Here is a 15,829-nt window from a genome sequence, read left to right on the forward strand (position 1 = left end):
TTCTCGCCATAAATTCGTTGCCTCGCCACGGACAAACCGTTCGAGATATCAAAAATCCCCTGGCAATTTTTAATCATCAGTGTCTTGACTTCATGCTGACGAGTTTGGTGGCGATCGGATTAATCGTCTAGGAGGAGTATATCAAATTCCAGAGCATGCGTTTTTCAAACAACCCTTAATAGCTGACTTCCTGTTGGCGTGACGTTTAACTTAGAGCACGAAAGTTGTTCGGCCCGATGAGGTCTATATGTGTACCGAGTTTCAGACTAATACGTGCAAGCGTGTTTAATATATGGACCAAATTTTCAGACCTTTTTCAAGGGGGCGCTGTTGAGCCCCCTGCCACGCCCGGGTACCAGCTTCTGCCCGGCCCTGTTGGCCGCGGATTCCAATGTGTGTGCCAATTTTCAAGAGTTTTTGAGCATGTTAAGGCCCCCAAAAAGCCCCGGAAGACGAAAAAAAAAAAAAAAAAATAAAAAAAAAAAAAATAATAATATATAGCTGCGAGCAGCGATGGCGGGCCCAAGCCCGGTGGCACCGCCACCCCGGTGGCTTCAGGGCAACTGTGCACAGCGGGCAATAGGCACTTAAAACGGTTAAACATCAAAGGACTATGTCAAATTCACTCCACATTTACTGCACTACAAGGTGCCGCTATAGAGCCCCTCCTCCCTGCCCATTTTCAAAGGATTACATGTGCCAAGTTTTAACATTATTCTGATGAATTTTGAAGCAAATCAGGTAAAAATAAGAGGGTGATCTCAATGTATGCTGAAAGTGACACATTTTCTGCTTCCAGTTGGTGGCGCTATGACTTTGAATCACAATAGTCACATCCATGTGATCAGCCTTGTACAACGAAGACTAAGCCGAAGTTTCATCAAAATCAATTAATGTATGCAGAAGTTATAACACTTTGTTTCCCTTTTCTTGCCATAAATTCGTTGCCTCGCCACGGCCAAACCGTTTGAGATATCCAAAATCCGTTTGCAATTAAACAACTTCAATGTGTTAGCAACAAGTTAAAAAAAGCTTGGTGTAAATTGGATAAACCCTGTAGGAGCAGTAGTATAAAATTCATAGCCTGTTTTTTCAAAAAATTAACATTCAAACCAAAATAGCTGACTTCCTGTTGGTCGGAGCTAATGAATGTAAATTAGAAAATTGTCCGGCTTGATGAGAACAATATGTGTACCGAGTTTGGTGACTGTAGGAAAAACTAACCCCCCCACTTTTGTCAAAAGGTGGCGCTACTGAGCCCCTCCACCAGACCCATTTCTATGGCTTTGTCCATGTCTACTGGTTGACAATATTGATGTGTGTGTCGAGTTTCATGCAATTTGAAGCATGTTAAGAGCCTAAAAAACACTCAAGAATATTATTACAGTTTGACCTGTTGCCATGGCAACAATATTTCAAATATCAAAAATCCTGTCATATGTCTACATCTGCTGTGTATTGACATTACACTGATGAAGTTTGAAGCAAATCAGGTAAAAATAAGAGGGTGATCTCAAAGCAATTCAAAAAGTGATACACTTCCTGCTGCCAGTTGGTGGCGCTATAACTTTGACTCACAATAGTCACATCCATGTGATCGGACTACTACAAGCAACACACTCGTGAAGTTTCATAAAGATCAATATATGTATGCAGACGTTATAACACATTTCCTGTTTCCTTTTTCTCGCCATAAATTCGTTGCCTCGCCACGGCCAAACCGTTCGAGATATCAAAAATCCCCTGGCAATTTTTAATCATCAATGTCTTGACTTCATGCTGACCGAGTTTGGTGGCGATCGGATTAATCGTCTAGGAGGAGTATATCAAATTCCAGAGCATGCGTTTTTCAAACAACCCTTAATAGCTGACTTCCTGTTTGCGTGGCGTTTAACTTAGAGCACGAAAGTTGTTCGGCCCGATGAGGTCTATATGTGTACCGAGTTTCATACTAATACGTGCAAGTTTGTTCAATATATGGACCAAATTTTCTGACTTTTTTCAAGGGGGCGCTGTCGAGCCCCCCTGCCACGCCCGGGTACCAGCCTCTCCGGCGTCCTAATGGCCGCGGATTCCAATGTGTGTGCCAATTTTCAAGAGTTTTTGAGCATGTTAAGGCCCCCAAAAAGCCCCGGAAGACGGAAAAAAAAAAAAAAAAAAAAAAAAAAAAATAATAATAATCCTTAGAAGAACAAGAGGGCCCTGCGCGAATTTTCTTGGGCCCTAATTAATCCTTAGAAGAACAAGAGGGCCCTGCGCGAATTTTCGCTTGGGCCCTAATAATCCTTAGAAAAACAAGAGGGCCCTGCGCGAATTTTCGCTTGGGCCCTAATTAGAAAAACAAGAGGGCCCTGCGCGAATTTTCGCTTGGGCCCTAATGTTAACTAATGCAGTTAAATAATGATAACGCAACCTTATTGTAAAGTATTACCAACAAACATCTTCTGATTTAAGACCGAACAAGATCAGGGTCAAATCGTCATTCCCTTAATACTTAATGTGGAGATCACATACCACCATAGTGGTATATTTCTTTTGAGGTCTGGTATAAAACATGACATACAAAAATACCTAAGCTCTTGTGTATGCACGATTAAGCAAAAGAACGCGATCTTATTCCTAAATGACAACGATTCGGTTATGTCTATTAAACCTTTTGAAATTACAATCATACCAGAATATTTAAACCTGCTTTTGCATTGCTGCTGAAAGCAGTGGTCATGTAAGCTATATGTTTTAAACAGCTTCACAAAGTGTTTTCAACAACATACTATTGCTACATCTGTGTTGCAAACATTAAATAATAATGCAAGTATTGCAATAACAATTTATAGTCTGAATATACACTGATTTCAGCAATTAAAATAAGTAGCTAAATGAATGTTGAAACTAATGTTGTTACACTGTTCTGCCAGTAGGTGGTGACCAGTGACTGTTAAAATGTATTTGATGTATCAGAATGTATTTGATGTATCAGAATCATTAATTCCAGACCTCAAAAGAAATTGACTATGGTGGTATATGTGATCTCCACATTAAGTATTAAGGGAATGACGATTTGACCCTGATCTTGTTCGGTCTTAAATCAGAAGATGTTTGTTGGTAATACTTTACAATAAGGTTGCGTTAACATTATTTAACTGCATTAGTTAACATTAACTAATAATGAATTGCTCTTCTTCAGCATTTATTAATATTTGTTAATGTTAATTTCAACATTTACTAATACGTTATTAAATGCACTGTGAAGTAAACAACCAACAAACAGCTGTATTTTTAACGTTAACAAAGATTAATAATTACAGTAATGTATTGCACATTGTTAGTTCATGTTAGATAATACATTAACTAATGTTAACAAATAAAAACCTTATTGTAAAATGTTACCTATTTTTTTTTTAAAAATTCAACACAAAACGTATGACCACAATAACTTTAAGAAACATTTTTTGTTTGTTTGTTTATTTAGATAAATAGGGGTTTGACCTGTAATGTGATGCAGTTAGACTAGGTTACATTTGATAAATATTATTAAATTGTAAAGAAATAAAATATATATTTTTGTCGAAAGAATTCCAGGCGCAGTTCACTCTCAGCCAATAAGATTCCACGTAGCATTTTCATGGATCAGTCGTCTCTTCTGATTGGTTTATAACTTTTGACAGCATTTAATCCAAAAGCAAATTAATTTCTGCAAGAGCACAGAGAGATTCGTGAGCGCACATGTGCAATTTGAGCGCGCAGGACACGTTTGAGCACGCAGGAAACAGTTTGAGCGTGCACACGCAATATCTGAGCGAGAGGAGAGGCAGTTCATAAGAGAGCACTGTATATTTGAGCGCGCGCGTCCAGATTTGCGCGAGAGCAAAGGAAATCCGCGCGCGAGCGGACAGATTTGCGCGAGAGCAGAGGAAATCCGCGCGCGAGCGGACAGATTTGCGCTCGCGCATTACATTGATATGCTCTCGCGTCACAATAATGTGCTCTCGACAATTGACAGTAAAATAACGCCATAAGCAAGGGATTTTTGGGGATTTTTTAGGAGCAATGCTCCTAAAGTTACTGGACATTGTGATTAATGGGTAATTAAACTTCACTTAGTGTGTTAAGGACAAAATAGAACCATTAGCAAAACTATTAACTGTCTATTTGTGTTAATTGTGAGGATTTTAGCTGTTTTCTGTGCAAATGAAGAGAGCAAAACACTTTCAGCCAACAGTGAGGAAAGCACACAGTCACACATCAAACATACAGATCACCAAGCTAAATGCATTTTCACTTTCTCAAATTTACTTTCAGGTAACATGAGAAGCATCATGTCAGTCTCTGTGATCTCAATGATAGTCCAGCTCCACACAATCATTATTCTTTATTTTTTCTAGTCTACTCTGTAGGTAAAAGCAAACAAACCCATTCACTTGTTAATGCAGATTTCTAACTGCAGCTGGTTTGAATGCATTCAAATACACCAGGAAGAAAACAGGCATGTGTTCACACAAGCAATAGACCACTAGGGATCTGTAAATGTCACATAAATCATGCACTTCTAAGAGGCATTGACTACAAAACAGGTCTTTGTTTAAGGCATTCTGTTAACTTTGTAAAATCACATTAATTTGTCTGCCACATGGTGCTTTCTAAATAACAGATATGAACAGAGACGATATAAAATTACTAAAACTGTATTTGCCATTTGAAAAGCTAAAATTTGTGAGACCACCATCTGTAAAATACATTTTATGTCAACGAATCGTACATATGAAGCAAACAATAACGTGTTTTTGTTAGCTTTCATCAGCTTTCTGTCGTCAGCTTTCAGTTATAATCTGGCAATTTAGCTCACTTCTAGGTTTATAAATTAATCTTGAAAAAATTCTTAGTCAATCAACAATATAAAAAAGAGCAGGTGTCAAAAAGCCCACCAAGCAGAAGTGAAAAAACCATGACAGAAATATGCAGTGAGAAAATTCAGTATCTAGGAAAGCCAATGAGTGAGTAGGTCATGCAGTGCGTCATTTCTGAACATCCAGATGAGCTGTATTAAAATGGAAATACAAACTAGACAGAATAGTGGTTAAAAAATGAGGACATACTGTAAATACACCAAAATATTCTGATAAACAGAGTATTAAGTATTTAAAATGTCATTCTAATTTAACACATTCAAGACAAATCATGTAAATATTATTCTGTTAAGTCACATTAACATACTTTCTTGTTGAAGAAATTAAAAAGAGACATTAAATTGCATCTTCTCGGAAATGGACAGGTTGTGAAGAAAAAAATTAGTTAAATTAGTCCTGTTTTTTTTTTTTTCCAACAAAAACAAGTCAAAAACTACAATGACGGTAATTAAACTTGTGCTAGGAACCTCTCTGGACCTCAATTTTATATTTGCAACTACAAGAGCATGTTTCCATAACTGTAGCCTGCACTCACCTCTTTGGCTCTCTGAACTGCGTCACTTGCAGGATTCCTGATTTGCGGTGAAGATTTTGTGTTTATCTTGTCGTACAGCTGAAAAAATGAAAAAGGACAGAACAATCATCACAAGACTCCTTGGCTCTATTATAAAACAAAAACATCAGCATGCATGGAAGGAATCAAGATCTTTAAAAAAATATATATATTGTTCAAGAACTATACAGTTCTCAAAAGTGAACATTATCATCAATGTTTAATAAAGCAAATTTTGATTTGGGTATTATGTGATATTTTGCTTTTTGAGTAGAAGAGAAACAATAAGAGGTTAACCCTCACAAACAATAACATTTCACTGGCATTGCTGCATTTGTTTAGGGCCTGCAAATTGACATCACATCTGAACAGCTTTATTGCATGTTACAGACATTTTCTTGTGCGTCAATGTGATTCTTCAGTGGCTCACCTCGAGTGCTAACCCTCACGGGACAAGCCATCTCACGGCAAGATCACACCTCTATTACATCCTGTTAGTGCACTGCTGTGCACAGGATACAAGTTCTTTATCTATATTTATCTATATTTATCTACATTTCACAACTTCACACAAACAGTTTCAGCAGAGTTTAAAGGTAGCATTGAGCAAAAGGTTGCAACACCTCCAGTAACAATAAATATGAAAATACCCCAGGTTACTCACCACAGTCAAATAAAAAACAACCAAAACCAAAGTAAAACTCCAGACAAAGTTGGTCCTGATAGGATCTCAACCCCTCTGTCCTCTGTTTCATGAAGGTAGAGTTACACTCAGAGCTTGAATGGAGAGGATGGCAAAGTCTGGAGTAGCTCTTCTGATACACAGATACTGCTGGAGCCACAACAGTAAAAAAGCATGGAGGCTGACAATAGGTGCTATTGTTTCCCTCCCTATTCAGGGTAGGAGTTGAGTTCTCAATGGGACGACATGCATTCAAAGCCTCCTGGTGATAATCTTACCCACAGAGCACTGGCATAAGGGGCGTGCCCTCCTCTCTGCTTTCCTCTGGCCTGTGGCTATGGAGACAGGCCCTATCATCCATGCTGGGTTGTACCGAGCTGTACGCCTCTCTATAGAGGCCTCGGTACACAGACGCACACACAAACATAGAGACTGTGAAGAGAGTCCACAGCTACACTTATTCACACACACACAAAAATGTGCATAATGCCATAATACTAAGAGACAAGCGTGCGTGTGTGTGCCGAGGCCATGCAGTGTGTATGCTTTCACAAGACGCAATGAATGAACAAAGAACAATGCATGAACAAAGTCCATTAAGTTCTCAAATAAACAAAAACGTCAACAGTAAACATTTCTGTGGAAAGCTGAATGGGAAATTCTGAAATTGGTGTACTAACAATCACTGTGGAAGCTAGTTAGTTTTGGCCGATTATTTCTATACAGATTGATATCTGTTAGGGCTGGGCGATATATCGCATGCGATTGTCACGCGCATTTCGTCAGTAAAGCCGGTTCCCTGATTACCGCTAAATCGCCATCACCTGCTTTAAAATGGAGCGGCATTTAATAGACAGAGCTGTAGTTCACTGACAAGCTACGCAATATCGCGTTCATTATCGAAGGCGATTCATCTGCGATAATGAATGTGATATTGCGTAGCTTGTCAGTGATCTACGGCTCTGTCTATTAAATGGCGCTCCATTCGAAAGCAGGTGATGGCGATTTAGCGGTAATCAGTGAACCGGCTTTACTGATGAAATGCGCGTGACAATCGCATGCGATATAGCGCCCAGCCCTAATATCTGTAGCATTTGTTTGGGTGGTTGAAGGGTAATGATCAAGATTGTAGGCTGTTAGCAGCCCACCAAGATCAAAATGAAATACTACTTGTGTGCAACTACCCACAAATTGTTTGTCAGGGTCTGTGCCAGCAATAAGTATATGGTAAGATGATTTGGCTAAAAACTGTCTGCCAAACGTCAAGAAACCAGATCTAACCTGCTTAGGAAGGTTAATGCGTAGCCAAACTTACTATGGCTAATAGTTCAAATCAGTTGTGTTAAATGCTATAAGTGAATTTAGGCATCACAACATCAGTATGAGAAATGGATAATCATTTTGAGATTCACACAGCAGTTTTATTAAATTATTTAATGTTTTCAAATATTAACCTTATTTGATCATTAGATGAAGGCAAAAGTAATATAAACATAAAAAAAATAAATAAATAAAAATAAAATAAAAAAAATCTGGCAAACAATCTAGCACCCTGCACAAAGCCAATTAATCAGACTGGAACTGCAATGTCAGTGAACTCTTGCCATTTTTGTGTGCATTATGCATCAGAAGGTCTGTGAATGATCCGAGGCTGAGACTAGGTCAATGCTGACTAATCAAAAGCAGAAGAAAAAAAAAAAAACCTAACGTGACATTTACTTCAAAGTTCAAAGCAAGTTAATCACATCAAGACATAACAGCATCTTGACTCATCCGTTTCTGTTGTATAAAGAAGGAAGTGTTTTATGGGGTGTGTATATATATATGTTTGCCTGTATAGTACAGTCTCTCACATCAAGCAATGTGTGGAGGTGATGGTCCTGGAAGACGCTGTGTAGAAAGTCCAAGTCTTTCTCACTGCAGTCCGTCAGTGCATGGATCTCCTCCAAACTATCCAGCACTTGTGACACAGCCCCTTTACATGTACACACAAACACAAGCGAGCAAACACCATGACTTTCAGATACCCAGGAAATGCATGAACTTGATTTGAAAGAAGCAGTCATACACTTGTACTTCGTAAAGGTACAGACAGTGACACCTACTTTCTGCCGCTAGTAGTCCTGCAGGTAGGCCAGCATAGAAACAAGCAACAAGCATTACTTTAACAATGCAGAGATGGATTGTCATGTGATTAGAAATAGGATTCACCCACACTCTTAAGTGCAAACATAAAACAGTCATTTTGTGAATAACTACTTAAATGCACTTTCAAATGAAATTCCTAGTATATCTTAGAAGATCTTTATGCAACTGTGTTAAGTGAAAAAAAGATGTAACCACAATTGGTAAGAGAAATAAACAGGAAACATCTGAACCAGGCTGTAAACCAAAATATTTGCGGTCAGTGTTTGGAGAGTGTGAAATTTACACTGTGAGGTCTTTAAGACATTTAAACACTTTGGTCCCATTCTAATGGTTTTGAAAGTGTTTTATAAATAAAAGTTGAAAAAAGTTATTAAAAAAAAAGAAAAGAGAGAGAGAGACGTTTCTGAGACAACTGTTCAAAAAATAGATTAAGACAATTTGAGAGGTGCTTGCCTATGCAAAACTCACTGACATGATAGGGTGTTGCTAAGCAGTTTCTAGAGCTGTTCTCTAGAGACATTTTTATCCCTCAATGTAACTATGGGATTTTTTTAAATCTATTTTATTGTCTGAAAGGCAAAAATTGTAAGTTTGTTCACTTACAAAAGAAGCACTTCTTCTCAACAGGCAATGGGATCTGAGGAATAATTCATGCATGTAGCAGGATAGCTTACTGAGACAGAGATTTGTTCAAATTCCTAAATTGTACACAATAATGACTGTGATGCTTGTCTAAGCAAGTTATTAACAAGCTTAACTTCTTTCTCTCTGTCATGCAGATAACATCAAAGTAACCAAAACGCTGTGATGAGAGACTACAAGACTGATAATTCAGTACAAAAAATATCACTTCAGGAAGAGGTTCACCCAGAGTAGGTGGGAGCTGATGTTGCATCTCTGCTGGTTGCTGTAGTACCTGATGAAGTAGGGTCCTCAGAGTAGTCAGGCAGCTCTTCAGGTGGGTCGCCATAGAAAGAGTTGAACTTGTGACTTGAGACTGCGGCGAGCACTGCACCCTGTCAAGCCGTACAAATACTTATCAGCTCGGCATATTTGGCAACAATCAAATTTAGATGACATTTGCCTCTAAACATGTATTTCCGTCCTTTGTACTTCTATAGTGCAATGCACATATGTAGTGCAGTGTGGCTGCCCTAATTACTATTTATATTATATTAATATTATTTATATTACACTGCAGAACATGCACATGAATCATGCACAAGAGCAGTTGCTACAGCAATATGCATAGACTCTAAAGTGCAGATATCTCACTTTTAGCTTCCTCCTGGCATTGAACTTCCTCAGCTGCTCAACTGTTTCAGGAAGGTGGATTTTGTAGGCATATCGGTCTCTCTCCTAACAGGAAACACACATACTTCAAATGGTGCTTATTCATCTCTTTAAAGAATGAAAACTTAAGTCCATAAATTATTGTAAAAACATATGTCAAATCAATCTACATAAACACAAATACAAAAAAAAACAAAAAACAATACAATAAAGCATATTAAGAAAACATAAAAGCTGAAAAATAATATATAATTAGTGTATTTATAATGCGTACAGTTTGTATGGTTTTAATATTATTCATTATAACAACATCAATAATACTACTAATAAAACTCAGCAAGATCAGTAAGCAGATATTTCTTGAGTGAAGCTGATACCTTGAGCCAGGGGTGGTTGAGAGCTTCATAAACTGTGATCCTTTCAGCAGGGTCCAGCATCAGCATACGACGCACCAGGTCTTTGGCACTCTCTGAAATGTGGCCCCACTGCCGAGGGTTCATCTGCAAAGAAAGCGCATAGATAAATGGACAAACCCAGATCCTCTGATACCACTTTTCCTCCAAAATGGTGATGGTGCCAGAATCAATGTTCAGAATCTGCCAACATTTCTACTGACAATGATGACACTTGGTACTAATTACTTAAATTTCAGTCTGTTTTCACACAAAGCTCATCAGAGGACTTGGAATATTGGTTCATACTTTAATACTGTACTCTTGCTTCATCTGACCGAATTACAGAACCGGAACCAACTGTAGTTGTGGGTACATTTTATGTGGTTAGAATATAATCTGATTTTAGTGGTTTCTGGTTAGTGGCCAGTAGGTGAGGGAAAGGGTCAGTGTGAAGCCAATTTTTCGAGCCCTGAAATGTCTTTATTCAGTTTAGATGCATGGAAATAGCCATATTGGTCACTGGCTCATGCACACTGGTGGAAAAGGGACAGACCTGGGACAGAGCAAAATGCTGGAACACTGGTTTTTGTAAGTGATTTATGTTTATGTGACTGACTTAAAGGTGCCCAAGAATGCTTTTTCACAAGATGTAATATAAATCTAAGGTGTCCCCTGAATGTGTCTGTGAAGTTTCAGCTCAAAATACCCCATAGATTTTTTTTAATTAATTTTTTTAACTGCCTATTTTGGGGCATCATTAACTATGCACTGATTTTTTTCAGCGCGCCGCCCCTTTTAATTCGCGCGCTCCCTGCCACACGAGCTCTCGATTATATCACAGCACATTTACAAAGTTCACACAGCTAATATAACCCTCAAATGGATCTTTACAATATGTTCGTCATGCATGCTGTATGCATGCTTCGAATTATGTGAGTAAAGTATTTATTTTGATGTTTATATTTGATTCTCTATGAGTTTGAGGCTATATGCTCCGTGGCTAACGTCTAATGCTACACTGTTGGAGAGATTTATAAAGAATGAAGTTGTGTTCATGAATTATACAGACTGCAAGTGTTTAATAATGAAAATAGCGACGGCTCTTGTCTCCGTGAATTCAGAAAGAAACGATGGTAACTTTAACCTCATTTAACAGTACATTATCAACATGCTAACGAAACATTTAGATAATTTACAAATATCACTAAAAATATCATGTAATCATGGATCATGTCAGTTATTATTGCTCCATCTGCCATTTTCGCTGTTGTTCTTGCTTACCTAGTTTTTTGATTCACCTGTGCAGATCCAGACGTTACTGGCTGCCCTTGTCTAATGCCTTTCATAATGTTGGGAACATGGGCTGGCATATGCAAATATTGGGGCGTACACCCCGACTGTTACGTAACAGTCGGTGTTATGTTGAGATCCGTGTGTTTTCCGGAAGTCTTTTAAACAAATGAGATTTACATAAGAAAGAGAAAGCAATGGAGTTTGAAACTCAATGTATGTCTTTTCCATGTACTGAATTCTTGTTATTCAACTATGCCAAGGTAAATTCAAATTTTGAATCTAGGGCACCTTTAAGGTTTCTTATCTCATAATCTAAGCCCTTAAACACCCACAGCACCCTCTGCTTTTATTTGCTTGACTTCAGACCCTTTTGAAGGCCTTAAAGATATTTAAAGCATGTCCTTTTTCATCTTGACGGACTAGGCTATTAAACTACTACCTTGTATTTTCCTTTAATGATTGCTTCAAACAGGCGCTCTTTAGTGCCATAGAAGGGCAGGCAGCCACTCAGCAGGATGAAGAGAATGACGCCACACCCCCAAACATCCACAGGTTTCCCATAGGGTTCTCTTTTCACCACCTCAGGGGCCATGAAGTGCGGAGTGCCCACCCGGCCTGCGGCACAGACAACATGTCATGTGTGAGCATCCATTCAAATACATACAAAAGAGCTGTCGCTGATACAAGATTTAAACAATTAAGCACAATCATGCATACATAGTCACTCACAAACTGCATTAGTGACACAGAGCTCATGAATCAGGAGAAAGTCATTGCCTGAATGATTTGAAATTCAAGACCCAAATTATGAAGTGACACTGAGTGAGCGTTATTATGGCCTAAGTGGTTTTGTATAATAAAATAAGGAACAAAATGCATAATTACTCTTCGTGATACAAGTGAAAGCTTCATATTCTGAAGAGTTTCAGTTCTCCAAGCCAATTTAATGAAAAGAGGATGTTATTTTCTTATGTAGTTTGTGCTTCATTTAATTTCAATTATATGCTTTTACTGCAAATGAATACTGTTGACCAGAAGGAAGCACCTAGTTTGCAGTGCAGGTAAAGTACACAGGAAATGTCCATGTGTTGTACAAGTTTAAACAGGGTTTTTCCAAATACCTCCAGCCACTAATCCAGACTCTCCCAGCTGTATAGCCACACCAAAGCCACCCAGTTTCACTGGAGCAGAGTTCTCCTTTGATGCCAGCAACACACAATGAGGCTGCAAGGAAAAAGAAAGAAAAGACAAAAAGGATAGTTACTCTGCTGTACAGACCACACTGGAATTGACATTAAAAGTCAAGGGAAGTGAAAAAAAACAAATAAAAGTAAACATTGTGATTAATTATACATACGTGATTCTGAGTGATTTCTAAAAGTTCAGTTCAACAAACAATGAAGAAAGACCACCTTGATTTATTTAAAGTCCAGACAGAATATTTAACAAAAGTATTGTTGTTTGAATTTTCTTCAATCTTGAATTTTATTGTTTGTAGTCTTTGTATGTTGAACTTTCATCAAAGGTCAACAAGTGGAATATCAGCCAAAAATAATATATTATAATCACGATTAAATATTTAATATTTAATATTGTTTCAACTGTTAATCAGGTCTAATATATCTGATCTGGTGATCACAAGAGCTGAAGTGGAGTTGAAATGTGGTTTCGAGACACGCTCTTCCCCTTTAAAAGCACACACACACTTTTTGTGTTAATACTGATTGGTGTATAGCTGTGCTCTGCGGTAAGAGTTTACTGATAAACTAAAAAAGAACTGATAAAAAGGAAGTTGGCAAAGACAGTTCTGAAGAGAGATTAGGCAGAGACATTGCTCAACGACATGGCAAGTTGCTCTTTATTTTTTTGCTCTCCAGACATTTAGTTCAATGCTAACTTAAAAATGTCTTTAGTTAGTAATATAATGACATCATCTTCTCTTTCTAAGGTTTGACGTATGCAAATGCAATGATGAGTAACTGCCAGATGGACAACACCAGCTTGCAGGTTCCGCTGGCTGTTTTGTACGCACTCTTCTTTCTGTTCGGGTTGCCTGGGAACCTGTTGGCTCTTTGGGTCTTTCTGCGAGTACATACAAAGAAAAACTCTGTTCGCATTTTCCTCATTAACTTGGCTCTGGCTGACTTACTTCTTGTGATCTGCCTGCCTTTCCGAGTGGTGTACCACTCAAACCATGACCATTGGGTGTTGCCATCATTAATGTGCAGGATAGTGGGTAACATATTTTACATGAACATGTACATTAGTATAGTCTTACTGGGTTTCATAAGTGTAGACCGTTACTTGAAATTCCAGAGGGCATCCTGTAGGCGGCTGTTTCTGCAGAGCCGGTGGAGTGTGCTTCTCTGCTGTGTCATCTGGACTACATCATTTGCTGCAGTTATGGCATTTATTGTCCAGAATCCAGAGACTGGTGAATCCCAACAGTGCTTCCAGTACAAAAAACTGAATAAATCCAAATGGAAAGCCTATTTCAACTTTGCCATCGTTGGTATGTTTTGGGTGGTCTATGGTGCATTGGTAATCTCCTACGGAAGGATCGGAATGAAGCTCCTTACAGCCTCCAGAGAGAAACCAGATTTCCCAAATGCAGCCAAGTACAACAAAACAGCATGGAAATCCTTCTTTGTACTCTTCCTCTTCACAATATGTTTTGTGCCCTACCACTCTGTGAGGATTTTCTATATCATGTCACAGATGGCAAATGACACTTCTTGCGATAGGATAAATCTGTTGGATAAAACCAATGAAGTAGTTCTGCTACTATCTGCCCTTAATAGCTGTCTGGATCCAGTCATGTACTTTTTGTTGTGCAGTTCTATTCGCAAAGTGATGCTGAAAATCATCTGTAATGGCTTCTGTCAGCAAACCACCAGAGGACTGATGAGTTCTAGTGAGACTCCACAAGAACAGCAAAAAATCAGTGTAGTTGTGCCTATGACAGACACTCAGGACGTCAGAACATCAAAAACAACAAAGACGGATAATGTGGTCCAATGAGTTCATTAAACATATAAACCATGTCCAAAGGCACAGCAAAGTAAAAGGAAATCTAGTTCAATCAGGGTTCCCACACCTTGGTTAACTTTAAAATCAAGGACCTTTCAAGGACTTTCCAGGTCCAATACCCTCAAATTCAAGGACTTAATGTGGGGACACATTTCAAGTGAGAGCAAGGTTACATTGTGTTACCATGTAAGATACAATGTTACAGTTTTCATGTGTCTAACACAACTATGCAAAAAAGCTTCTCTTTTTTTTGCCATTAATTTTTGGCAATATGACAGAGATCTGATATTCTATTTGTCGTATTACTGTTTTGCATTAAACTGAAGAATATTCGGTGCATCCTATACTGTATTCTAAAATGATCTGAACTTTCGCATGAATTTTATTGAAAAGAGCATGTAACCAGAAGTTTTAAAATATATGAGTTTCTGCTTTTAAGTTTTTCTTGCATCATGGGTTTACATCTGTGAAACGTTGAGGTACCATTTTAGTAGTTTCGTGGTTGTGTGAATGTCGTGGCAACATACAACACAAAGTAACTCATGTGGGAAACACTTAACATAACGTGTAAATGCGCGTAACTAACGTAAATCAAACAAGCTAGTATGCATAGGCCACAAAGTCTTGGCAAAATAACACATTAGTGGACCGGAGGGAATAATATTGATTTTTTTTCCAGAAAACTTCTTGCACAAAATAAATCCAAGCACTTTCAAGGACCTGTATCTATGTTTGTTTATTTCAAAAACTTTTCAGGGCCTTGAATATTTTCTTTCAGATTCACAAACTTTTAAGGATTTCAAGGACCTGTGGGAATTCAATGTTGTGAACAGTGTGGAGTATATATGTGGATTACCTTTTATTAATCTTCAAAAACACTACTGTTTTTTTTAATAAAAAGTATTTTTATTGTATTCAGATCAAAAATAGTTAACATAGTAACACTTTACAACAATGTTCAATACTTTAATGTAATAAATTATTGTAATTAATACATTGAAAATGAATTTTTAAGTAAACTATTGTTCATTGTTAATTCATTTTTGTTCATTATACATGAACTAATTTTAATTTATGCAGCTTGAAATGTTAAAAAATGTATTAGTATTAGGGCCGTCGATTTAATATGTTAATTTAATTAAATGTGGGAAAATAGCACAAATGAAAAGATTTAACGCATTTAACCCACCCGCCATAGAGCGCAATATATCACATGAGTGCTGTTTTTGTCCCGAATAGAATGAGTGCAAATGTGAAATTGATTTTATACGATTTAATAAATAAGAAGTTAAAATTGTGTTACATTTTAGACAAAATATTGTCTGTTTTTGCTCAATTTTGTCAAGGAAAATATTACCAATACAACCAGAGCAAAACTGTTGTGCTTCTTCGAGTAACACACAGCGGTGTTTCGTTTCTGAATTAATCCACATTTGAGCGAATCGTTCGGGTGAACCAATGATTCAATGGCCCATTCATTAAAAAAAAAAAAAAAAAAAAGAATCAGCTGTTTGAATGAATCAAATGAATG

The 15,829-nt window shown here is 37.7% G+C and overlaps 2 protein-coding genes across 2 annotated transcripts in view; one reads left to right on the forward strand and one right to left on the reverse strand.

Moving 5' to 3' along the window:
- caska (calcium/calmodulin-dependent serine protein kinase a) overlaps nt 1-15,829 on the reverse strand; it is a 96,888-nt gene that overhangs the window by 35,851 nt on the left and 45,208 nt on the right. The window contains exons 5-12 of the mRNA XM_048193973.1: nt 12,390-12,492; nt 11,708-11,883; nt 9,958-10,080; nt 9,563-9,646; nt 9,204-9,303; nt 8,245-8,262; nt 7,993-8,114; nt 5,440-5,517 (exon numbers count right to left, since the gene is read on the reverse strand). Coding sequence (XP_048049930.1) covers nt 5,440-5,517; nt 7,993-8,114; nt 8,245-8,262; nt 9,204-9,303; nt 9,563-9,646; nt 9,958-10,080; nt 11,708-11,883; nt 12,390-12,492 — 804 coding nt within the window. The remainder of the gene's footprint in view (nt 1-5,439; nt 5,518-7,992; nt 8,115-8,244; nt 8,263-9,203; nt 9,304-9,562; nt 9,647-9,957; nt 10,081-11,707; nt 11,884-12,389; nt 12,493-15,829) is intronic.
- Nucleotides 12,987-14,736, forward strand: LOC125270411 (probable G-protein coupled receptor 34). Its single transcript, XM_048193977.1, has 2 exons — nt 12,987-13,114; nt 13,217-14,736. Exon 2 carries the CDS (start codon nt 13,237-13,239, stop codon nt 14,287-14,289), a length of 1,053 nt encoding a protein of 350 aa, XP_048049934.1. The 5' UTR covers nt 12,987-13,114; nt 13,217-13,236; the 3' UTR covers nt 14,290-14,736.

This window comes from Megalobrama amblycephala, linkage group LG6, assembly GCF_018812025.1.
Source record: "Megalobrama amblycephala isolate DHTTF-2021 linkage group LG6, ASM1881202v1, whole genome shotgun sequence".
In the NCBI taxonomy this organism is placed as follows: Eukaryota; Metazoa; Chordata; class Actinopteri; order Cypriniformes; family Xenocyprididae; genus Megalobrama; species Megalobrama amblycephala.